The sequence below is a fragment of the Saimiri boliviensis genome, chromosome 16 (genome assembly GCF_048565385.1).
Source record: "Saimiri boliviensis isolate mSaiBol1 chromosome 16, mSaiBol1.pri, whole genome shotgun sequence".
NCBI lineage: Eukaryota > Metazoa > Chordata > Mammalia > Primates > Cebidae > Saimiri > Saimiri boliviensis.
In genome coordinates this window covers 73,898,117-73,910,147 of record NC_133464.1, presented here as the reverse complement: position 1 = coordinate 73,910,147, position 12,031 = coordinate 73,898,117, and the positions used below count along the sequence as shown (strand labels likewise).

Here is a 12,031-nt window from a genome sequence, read left to right as displayed (position 1 = left end):
TACAGGACTGAGTAAGGACTAACATAATGGCTTTTCCCAATGCAGAGCTTAATGAGGTCATTTCCTTTCTTTATTCTGATATTGTATTTCCCTAGTAATAGTAACTACCTTTTATTGGGCACCTCTTAGGACAAACAGGGTAAATTATTTATGTATATTGTTTCAGATCTTGCAACTACCCTAAGATAATAGTCTTTTTAATTGCTTTTTAAAACAGACAAACTAAGACTCACAGGTTAAATAATTTGCTCTATGTCATACCACTAATAAGTAATCATAAAAAGGTAAGTTCTCTGATATATATGCATAATGCAAAAATGTAAGACTTTTTCTTCAGTTGACAGCATTGAAGTCCTCCTCTGAGGACCTGCTACAATATCAGATTAGGCTTCTGAAGGCCAGTGCCTAATATTGATGAACTTGTGTTTATGTTTTGATTTTTTAAACCTACTAATTGTTTTGGTCAGTGATGCATATGTAAGTTTTTAATCATTGTTTTACCTACATGAATTTTTGAGCATCTGCTTATTTTGACCTCTTATTCATAATAGAGTACAAAGTCTATGTAGTCTGTGAAAGTTTATATTGAGTGTAGCATAATAACATAATACGTTGAGTTTGAAAAACCGTTGTATACTCCTAACCTTTAAATAAGAAAATTTCATATACATGTATACACAGTATATATGTATTTCTGTTAGTCTTCCTGAAAAACAACTCAACACAAATACAGTGGCATTTTTACCTACCATCTATACTTCTGTGTATTCCTAGCATCCAGATTTTGGTCTGTAGTGATACTCTACACAAAACAAAGCCAAATAGTTGCTGGTCCTATGTCTTAGATAAGGAAAAGTCAAGATAAGTTTGGATTCACTGATACTGGTTGTGGGATGAGGCAGAGCTCCTGAAATGATGAAGGAACCAACTTACAGGTCTCTGACCAATTTGGTAATAATATGTTTTTAAAATGGAATAATAATCATGGTTAATTGAAATAAATTTTGAAGGACTCTGAGTTTATAATGAACCCATATGCTAAAAAGAAAAGTTAATGTAAGTGTACAAAATGCCAAAAGAGAAAGATGATGAATGAATGGTTAGCATTGTTAATCCTACAAAATAGCAGAAGGGGTCTTCATCATAAGCTTTAATACTACTGCCAAACCAAATTGTATAATCAGAATGACAGGACAATGGATTACTCTTTCTGGATCACCAGAGTTTAAACATTACATCTTTTGGTGGGTCCAATCTAGTTGCAAAAAAATTAATTTGTGTGTTGGATATCAACTTAAATTTTCATTAACATAGTAAAAGAAATTTAATTGAAAAAGAAAATTGCTTCCAGACTTGCTGCTTAGGTTTAATTCATCTTGTTATCATCAACCAGGTTTTGTACTCTTAGCACAATTAATTATTTGATAATTCAGAGTTTGAAACCTTTTTTTAATCTTCATTTTCTTCTTTTTAATTTGGGGAAATCACCTTAATCTCAGCAATGTATCAAAATAAATATTAGTACAATTCTAGGAATGTGTACAAACAACTTATGTTGTTGATAATGATAATTTAAAGTAGAATAGAAAATAGGCTGGGCACAGTGGCTCATGCATGTAATCCCAGCACTTTGAGAGGCCAAGGCGGGTTGATCACTTGAGGTCGGGGGTTCAAGACCAACCTGGCCAACATGGTGAAACCCAGTCTCTGCTAAAAATACAAAAAATTAGCTGAGTGTGGTGGTGTGCACCTGTAATTCCAGTTACTTGGGAGGCTGAAGCAGCAGAATAGCTCTAACCTAGGAGGTGGAGGTTGCAGTGAGCTGAGATTGCTCCACTACACTCCAGCCTGGATGACCAAGTGAGACTCTCACTCTCAGAAGAAAAAAAAAGAAGAGATTCTATGTTATTTTAATAAAAGTTTTTTGAAGTCTTACTAGGATAAAGACCATGTTATAGTGATCTTTAATTTTTTTAAGTTTGATACGATGCTTGTAATACAGTAAACAATAAATTTTAAGGCACAAAAACAGATTTTTTAGCAGGACATGTCAGACAACATTATATAAGTTGTGAGATGTAAAATCTATCTTAATTATTTTGAAAACCAAAAAAATTATTAATTAAGATAATATTTATGTTTGTAGTTTTCTTAGGTGAATTTATTCTGTAGAATATATACTAATATTTGAGTTAATTTTAATGGATTTCTTTTTGAAATTACTCAACACTATTTTATATACGTATTATTTAGGAATTGTAATAGTTATAAAACTTGTATCTTAAATTCTGTTTGTGTCTTTAGTTTTGCTTTGTTGCTCCATCTCTAAATTATGAATAATTATGTTTTTCTTTTTTTAATGATTTGTAGCACTCTCTAATGTACTTAAGACTTGTTTGATTTTTAGAATATGTTTTCTACAGACAAAATAAGGAGATTTCTATGTTTAATATACTTGTAATTCTCAACAATAATATCTGTTTCATTACTTCATTGTGATACTATTTTTGCTTTGTAGGTTCTTTTTGCATACCGATTTCTTAATTTAATTAAACATTTAGTGGTGACACAGAAGCCAAGTGTAAGATCTTACAGCCTAAATGAGAGCTTTGTTCCTTAATTAACCAGTTTAAAAGGAAACATATATTTTTTATATTAACTGTTTCTGTAAGGTTATAACAGGTTATTAATGCAATCATTTTACGAGTTAGTCAACTTAAAAACGAAGTACTTAATAAAACTTTTCTCAGAATTATAGACTCTTAGGGGTGGACAGTATGTTACCTACCATCTTATTCAAACTTTCTGTTCACAGAAGAAAAAGTCACAAAGTTAGACGGCTTATCCAAACCTGTAAAGATTATCTGACCCAAATACCTACAGTGGCACTTAGATGCAACAGCAGGGTTACCACCCATTTTTACCACGTCATCTCAAAAAGTTGAGCCTAGTAATACTATAAAATGCATGATGAAGCTGGGGAGCAGGTGCATCAGAAAGATAGCTTCAGTAGCTCCTACTCCAGCCTAAAGTTCTGTAACACATGAATTGCAAAGTAATTCCATTGGGCTCAGGTGTATCTCTGTATGTAGCATATAAAGTTACCTCCATGCTTATGATTCACTATTGTTTTCCTCCCTGTCGAATACTTGCATTATAGCCACTGGGGATATGTGGCTATTGAACACTTAAAATGTGGCTAGTATGAATTGAGATGTGCTGTAAGTGTTAAATGCACATGGTTTTCATTTCCATAGCCAGCTCTGAACCTCCATACAATTTTGTTTTAGTGGATTAGGGTTACTGTGCATATCTCTTATTAATCCAAGCCAGTCAAACCTTTTTGGGCCCATCTTGAGTCCTATCCTTTCATTAGAATGTTTGGGTCTACATTCATCTCTTTTTATTTATCTCATTATTCCCCTTCTCCCTTTTTTAAACTTACATAGGTTCTTAATAGTCTACCATGTTTTGTTACTTAATATGCCATACATTTATGCCTGCCTCCAGAACAATAATTAAATAAATTGCTACTAGAAATGTAGTTGCACCTAGCAATGTATTTTCTGTCTCCAAACATTTAGCAGAGTGTGGACACATAACTGGTTATTAATAAATACATGTTGAATTGAGTGTCTGAATATATATTTGTAATTTTAAAAATGCTTGTAATTGAATATGTTACAGTTTTCAAACTATTTTCATGTATGAAGCTTTATTTAATCTTCCTAGCAGTTTTATTAGCTAGGCAAGACAATTATTCCTCTCATTGTTAGATGATAAAGTTGGGACTTAAAAAGACAGTATATACACTTTTGTTTCTTGGGCAATGCGATTTCTTCTCTTTTGGTTGAGAACATTTTAACTACCATGAGAGAGTATGTTCTGGTTTCCTTCAAGCTCATCAGAAGTTACTTTGAATCCTTTATTTATAACCACAATTTTCTGGGATCCCATCCCCTCAGCTATAGCTGTATGCCGTGATCTTTGGGGAAAGTTGGTATGAAAATTTCTTATAGGTATATACCAAGCAGTAACTGATTTTTCTTTAGTATATGATATTCAAAGAAATTTTATTTCATGTCAACCCCATTTGATTAGGAGTACACGTGTGGAGTGCTCTGTTTAGAAGGTTCCAAAACACTGTTTAGTTTTAACAAGGAAGTGTTTAGTTTCATTAAAAGTATGAGAATAAGAACAGAGGGTAATTATTTGCTATATTTATTATTTGATAGTAGGGCAGTTTTTATTTCAAGTCAATATCTTTTTCACGAACATTCCAAATATACTTAAGTAAACATCCTGTCTTAGTCTGAGCAGAAAGGGAAGAAAAATGAGACTTCTGGATGTCATGGTCCTTTTCTAATCAGAAGAAACGATTCCTCTCTCTCAATTTACTTTTTCCATCTTCAGCTTCTACAATATAGCTATGTTCAGCTGGCCTTTCAGCTAACATTGGTAGTTTTGCAGTAGTTTTTGTACTTGACTTAGAACTATTCATTCAGAATTTGCCATGTTAAAGCTAAACAGATATAAAATGATGTCTTTATTAAATATAACCTCATTGGCTTTATGTAAGAGAAGAGGTAAACATAATCTTAAACCTAAAATACAGTAAACAGTCATATATACATTATTTATATATAATTAAATTAATTATTCTTTAACAACTATTTACTGAGCACTAGTATGTGTCAGGCATTGATGCTGATCACTAGGAATATAACAGTGAAGATGATGTTCAAAGTCCTCCTCTTGCAGAGCCCACATTTCAGTGGGAAAGTTAGTAAATGTTTTAGAATTCTCTTTCCTTTGTTTGGTTAGCTGTTGTTTGTATTTGAAAAAAAAAAGAACTTAAAGACTCATTAAAAAAAAATAACAACAAACCACATTGTTAGGAAAAACTTTCCCTTGTCACACTTACTGAAGTCCGGGCCAGGTGTTGTGGCTCATGTGTTTAATCCCAGCACTTTGAGAAGCTGAAGCAGAAGGATCACATGAGCCCAGGAGTTCAAGACCAGCCTGGTCAATAAAGTGAGACCCCATCTTTACAAAAATACTAAACAAATAATTAGCTGAATGTGGTGGCATGAACCTGTAGTCCCAGCTACTTGGGAGACTGAGGCAGGAGGATCACTTGAGCCCAGGAGTTGGAGGCTACAGTGAGCCATGATTGTGACACTGCAGTCCAGGCTGGGTGCCATACTGAGATTCTGTTTCTAGAAAAAAAAAAAAGAAAAAAAAGTAGGTAATTTTGTGAACACTGAAAAGGTATTTCCAATAATAAATTCACGAATTTCCTAATTAATCTTTCTTTTATAGATACTGGTTCTGGTTTTGTATCTATAAGTAATCAGTAAAATTTGGTGAAGACAGAGTTAGAGTTTAGAATTATGTGGAATTCATTTAAAAGTTCCTTTAGGGCTGAGCGCGGTGGCTCACGCCTGTAATCCCAGCACTTTGGGAGGCCAGGGTGGGTGGATCTCCTGAGGTCAGGAGTTCAAGACCAGCCTGATCAACATGGTGAAACCCCATCTCTACTAAATACAAAAAATTAGCTGGGTGTGGTGGTGCATGCCTGTAATCCCAGCTATTTGGGAGGCTAAGGCAGGAGAATCACTTGAACCTGTGAGGCAGAGGTTGAAGTAAGCCAACATCACACCATTGTACTCCAGCCAGGGCAATAAGAGTGAAGCTCTATCTCAAAAAAAAAGAAAAAGAAAAAATCCCTTTGGAAAAGTTGTTCTTTTGATTTGGCCTTTTTTTTTTTTTTTTTTTTTTTTTTTTTTGCAGTTCTTTGTATATCTATATTTTGCAATTATGATTTAAATTGTTTTCTAAATGAAGTTCAAATTGTTCATTTTTCAGATCTTGACAGAGCAAGTATGTACTCAAGTCGTACACAAACCACATCCAGAGCCAGATTCTACAGTGAAAATTCAGAATCCAAGTGAGCAAATCGCAGTTCTTTATTGTATTGTGGTAGGCACACGGCAACAGAGACTAAAGCAAAATTTTTCCTAATCCCTTAGATTATTATGGTGTTTACCTAGTTCAAGTCAGTTTTAACTCACCTATTATAGTGCTATTTATTTGAAGGTTTATAAATACTTTTTGAGTTGAAGATACGATATGGTCACAAATCTTCAAGTTCTTTTTCTTTGTTTACAGTGATTCTTAAAGTGGTGGCAACTTTGTTAAAAAACTCTACACCCAGTGCAGAGCTGATGGAAGTTCGTCGTTTATTTTTATCTGATATGATAAAACTTTTCAGTAACAGCCGTGAAAATAGAAGGTAAGCAGTTTGGATACTATAACAAAACTTTATTCCAAAATTAGTATTTTCTCTCTTTTTAATTTTGAATTCATTTCAAATATTTTCCATAATGCTACAAATACTTTTAATCATCACAAAAGGCATTTTATGTTTCTTGGACATAATCTGTATTCAGTATACTTTTGTTTATTTTTATGTGATTTTTATTTAGTTATATGGATGTTATATTTTACTTGTAGATATGAATGTACATATAAACAAACTCTTATTTAAAATTTAATACTCCTTTTAGTGGTACCTATCACCTATAGAACTTTCGGTTGTTATTGTGTTAGATTTGCCCATATTCATCTATGCTTTCCACCCCTTTTTCCTTATGGCTGGTGGTTGTATGTTTTGTTTTGTTGTTTGTTTGTTTGTTTGTTTGTTTGTTTGTTTGTTTTGATACGAAGTCTCTGTAGCCCAGGCTGGAGTGCAAAGGTGCGGTCTCAGCTCATTGCAACCTCTGCCTCCTGGTTGCAACCTCTTGCCTCAGCCTTCCCAGTAGCTGGGACTACAGGCATGTGCCATCATGCCCTGCTAATTTCTGTATTTTTAGTAGAGACGGGGTTTCACGGTGCTAGCCAGGATAGTCATAAACTCCTGACCTCGTGATCCACTTGCCTCTGCCTCCCAAAGTGCTGGGATTACAGTTGTGAGCCTGTTGTACGTTTTTAAGCTAGTTAGCTAGAACATGGGGTAGAGTCTGAGGCCATGAACTCTGTGGTAGTCATTGCTTGAGTCTATAATTTAACATATATTGATTGAGTGCCTGTTGTGTGTAGTGTAAGACCCTGTGCTACACAAGGTAGTATTATTACACAGTCTGAGTATATTCCAGTGGGAAATAAAAACATAAAGCAATGATTAATGTATAATGTGTTAAGTACATTGTAAGTAACAAAGGTGTTAAGAAAGTAGAAAAGCAATAAGTAAAACTGACTATGAAAGTTAGGAAAGTGATTTTGAATGACAATTAGGATTTTTTCAGGTAGAGAAATAAGAGAAAGTCATTCCAGGTATAAAATATAAATGTGCAGCATGACTGTACGCCTTGCTTTACTGAGGTAAGATCAGATCATAATTTCACGACTTTATCAAAATTTCAAAATAGTAAATTCTGACTTAATTTGGGTATTTTTAATGAGATCTAATTTTTTTCTCTGTAGATGCTTATTGCAGTGTTCAGTGTGGCAGGATTGGATGTTTTCTCTTGGCTATATCAATCCTAAAAATTCTGAGGAACAGAAGATTACTGAAATGGTCTACAATATCTTCCGGATTCTTTTGTATCATGCAATAAAATATGAATGGGGAGGCTGGAGAGTCTGGGTGGATACGCTCTCGATAGCCCATTCCAAGGTAACACGGGATTTAACATTTTAATATCTTAGAGTTAAAGCAGTGGATTAAATGGCTACAGATATGCATCTGGTGCCATCTTGTGGGCATCATAGATTTTTACAGATTGCTGTATCTTAGTTTTATATTTTTTTCCCCCTCACTGTTCATAGACTGTTAGAACTTAAAAATGTCTTACAGATGAATTAATTCAAACCCAAAATTTGTAAATTATGAGTTTTATACCCAAAGCTGTCCTACATCTGTTTTATAGCAAACCTGAGAACTTTAATCTGAGCCACTTGCTCTTTAACTGGTTGTTAGAATAATATTTCCTGAAATAGTCTCTGAAATACACTTTTTAAGACATTTTTTAAGTAGTAAAATTTTTTTTATTTCCAAGTGATTCATAAATATATTTAAAGTGTTTAAGTTTTGTGGTATTTTAATTGCATTGTCTTATTTTTAATCTTAAAAATCTGTGTGTCTATATTTTCAGTATTATTTGATCTTTGGTAAAATCAAATAGTGAATTAAAGTGTACAAGTATATACACATTAGATTTTGGAAATTCAGAGTTATGGATTTCTCATCATGAGCTGTCATAGAAGAAGCCTGGCTGTCAGAGTATGGCTTTTAATTTAGTCTGTGCCATAATTGAGTTTTGTGATTTTAGGAGACTCATTTAGTCTTTTTGAACATGAGTTAGAAAAAATGTTTAAAAGGATAGGTAATAAATATTATAGGCTGTGTGGACTGTAGAGCTTCTGGTGCAGCTACTTAACTCTGCCATTCAGTGTGAAAGACAATATATAATATAAATGAACAATCATGGCTTTGTTCGAATAAACCTTTTTTCACTGAAAGAGATGATAAGTAGATCTGTCCCATAGGCCAAGATTGCCAGCCCCCACTTTTGGGACTTGCTTTCTTCTTCTGTAAAATTAAAGAGATTTTTGTATTATAAAATATTCTTTAAAGGATGGTTACAGCCAATCTAAAATTCCATTAACTTATCATTTTAATATAAATTAATATTACCCGTGTTTATAAGAAAAATACTTTGAAATTTTAAAAAAATTAGAAAAACTTTTATTTCTGTTATAAATTTATATTTTGTAATATACTGACACCTCACATTTATCATTGCTTTAACAAATTTGAAAATGGCAAAGAAAAAGACATTGCAGGTCTTTGTGCAAAAAATATGTACCCTGATTATTAATAGAGAAGCCGAAGTAAAGTAACAAATTCAAAGTAGCATATCTAAGGATAAAACTGTGATGTTTTAACAGTTTGTAAATTTATATATTTAAAGATAGATGTGAGGTTTTTAAATTTTAGTTGTTGTGACAGGTACACTTATGAGTAATAGATGGTGAAAACCGACATAGTAGTAGTACTTTGGATATTGTATATTATTAGCTGCTGATTCTCTCTATTTACACTTAGATAAATGTGTGGAAGTTACCTGGCATCTTAGGTTTGGGTAACATTGAGATACTTAGCCTAAAAGAAAATATATTGCTGGCTTATCTGTGTGATTTTGGGCAATTCATGTAATAAATCATATATAGCTGTATTTGGTGATTATTTCCAGTTACTAAGTGCTTGCTTTAGGATTAACAAGTGCCAGCTTTGAAATCTTAAAATTTCTGGCATTCCAAGGTATTTTTTGCTATTTCCACAATTTAATTTGTATTATTTATTATTATGTTTTACATGTGCAAAATGCCTTAATGTTTTCTTTACTTATTCCTAAGGTCACTTACGAAGCTCATAAGGAATATCTAGCCAAAATGTATGAAGAATATCAAAGACAAGAGGAGGAAAACATTAAAAAAGGAAAGAAAGGGAATGTGAGCACCATTTCTGGCCTTTCATCACAGACAACAGGAGCAAAAGGTGGAATGGAAATTCGAGAGATAGAAGATCTTTCACAAAGCCAGAGCCCAGAAAGTGAGACCGATTACCCTGTCAGCACAGATACTCGAGACTTACTTATGTCAACGAAAGTGTCAGATGATATTCTTGGAAATGCAGATAGACCAGGAAGTGGAGTACACGTGGAAGTACATGATCTTTTAGTAGATATAAAAGCAGAGAAAGTGGAAGCAACAGAAGTAAAGCTCGATGATATGGATTTATCACCGGAGACTTTAGTAGGTGGAGAGAATGGTGCCCTTGTGGAGGTTGAATCTCTGCTGGATAATGTATATAGTGCTGCTGTTGAGAAACTCCAGAACAATGTACATGGAAGTGTTGGTATCATTAAAAAAAATGAAGAAAAGGATAATGGTCCATTGATAACATTAGCAGATGAGAAAGAAGAACTTCCCAATAGCAGTACATCGTTTCTCTTTGATAAAATACCCAAACAGGAGGAAAAACTACTTCCTGAACTTTCTAGCAATCACATTATTCCAAATATTCAGGATACACAAGTACATCTTGGTGTTAGTGATGATCTTGGATTGCTTGCTCACATGACCGGTAGTGTAGACTTAACTTGTACATCCAGTATAATAGAAGAAAAAGAGTTCAAAATCCACACAACTTCAGATGGAATGAGCAGTATTTCTGAAAGAGACTTAGCGTCATCAGCTAAGGGGCTGGAATATGCTGAAATGACTGCTACAACTCTGGAAACTGAGTCTTCTAGTAGCAAAATTGTACCAAATATTGATGCAGGAAGTATAATTTCAGATACTGAGAGGTCTGATGATGGCAAAGAATCAGGAAAAGAAATCCGAAAAATTCAGACAACTACTACGACACAAGTAAGCTATACTATATGAGTTCTAGAAATAAACAAAAATGCATTGAATAGATAAAGAGTTGTTAGCACCAAAGCAGAGTAATTTCTTACCAATTACTTTATGTTTATATTCAATCATACTATAATAGTAATTTATGGAACTAAATAGTGTAGTATAATTTTATGTATATAAGAAATTAAATTTATCTCAATAATAATTTCAACTCTGCCACATTCTTCTGTGTAACTTTGCTCAACCTCTCTGGGCCTAAGTTTCCTTATATAGTACAAGAGGTTGTACTAAAGAATGACCTTTAAGGTCTCTGCCAGTTCCAACATTTTATGACTCTGTGCCTACATTTACACATTTTGTACTCAAGATCTTCATTCTGAATACTCGATTAATTTTAACCTTTTAAGCTTCAGGCCCAACCCTGTTCTGTGGAGTATAGAAAAGAGGACTTGGATCCCAGATTGAACTGATAAATGAAGGGGAAGGGAAAAGGGAACTGTTATTTATCAAGTGCCTACTATGTTCCGGGCACTGTGCTATATGTTTTCAGATTTAATCCTCACAACAACCCTGTGAGGTAGGTAATATGGCTGAGAAAAATTAGAATTATTAGAAGTGAGAATTTTCTATGCAGCATCTTGAATAGGAATATGTTATAGACAATTAAAGACTCTTAAAGACTCTTAGGTCTGGTTGTTAGGAAATGTTAGTGCTTCAGTTTTCACCTCACTGGAGTAAAGCTAAAAACGTGATGTTTTCTGATACAGATTTTAATTGTTGAGCTTTGAGTTATGACTACTTTATTTTCTAGGCTAAATAATACCTTACGGTTAAGAATGTAAGAAATCAGAATACTTTTATCGTTAGTGACTTGGGTTTTGTTGTCCTCTGGGTGTCCCACTTGCCTTTTAATGTCATTGAAGATAAATTGAATGTGTTTCCATTAGGGTTATACTGTGAAGAGTAAACCATGCCTTTCTGTGTCTTTGTACTTCAATAAGAATTTTTAATAATATCATGTGTGTGGGGAAGGTATTTTTATTTTTTCTCCAACTGCCAATTTCTGTTTTTGTGGCAGTTGCACTGAAGTGATAATTGGCAAGGGATGAGAATACTGAATTAGGTACAGAGGTAAAATAAAGGAAAACATCATGCATTGTTTCTTGAACAATAGGCTTGCCTGTTGAACACTAGACTTGCCTGTTTTTCATTTGGAGTTTATAGACATTTTTCTGGTTTGTTTTCTAACTTATGAAATGCATTTGTGTTTTTGAATTGAAGTATTGTAAGTGAAATAGACTTTAAAGTTAACTTGAAACTGTTCAAGTAATATTTTTTTCTAATCTTGTGCTTTAGTTACAATTAGTTGATGACATATATCCAGTATACTTCACTTTGTATATGCTCACTTCAGTAAGGAAGTGATGTGGTCTAACTTAAAGACCCTTAATGGGGTAAAGAGAGTCTGGTTTTCAATGTGAACTTTGGTGTTAACTTTAGGTATTTGATTATCTTGCCTAGTATCTGCAGTAGTAAACTAAAAGCAATAATGGAGATTTCAGCCCCAAAAGTTTCCTGTACGAAGAATTACCAGGTGAACAAT

At 33.5% G+C, this 12,031-nt stretch overlaps 1 protein-coding gene across 17 annotated transcripts in view; it reads left to right on the top strand.

The window, feature by feature from the left end:
* The window catches only part of NBEA (neurobeachin), a 702,569-nt gene that overhangs the window by 204,309 nt on the left and 486,229 nt on the right, over positions 1-12,031 (top strand). For all 17 annotated transcript variants that reach the window (XM_074387836.1, XM_074387843.1, XM_074387839.1 and 14 more), the window contains 4 exons: positions 5,869-5,950; positions 6,172-6,295; positions 7,486-7,678; positions 9,421-10,437. In XM_074387836.1, coding sequence (XP_074243937.1) covers positions 5,869-5,950; positions 6,172-6,295; positions 7,486-7,678; positions 9,421-10,437 — 1,416 coding nt within the window. The remainder of the gene's footprint in view (positions 1-5,868; positions 5,951-6,171; positions 6,296-7,485; positions 7,679-9,420; positions 10,438-12,031) is intronic.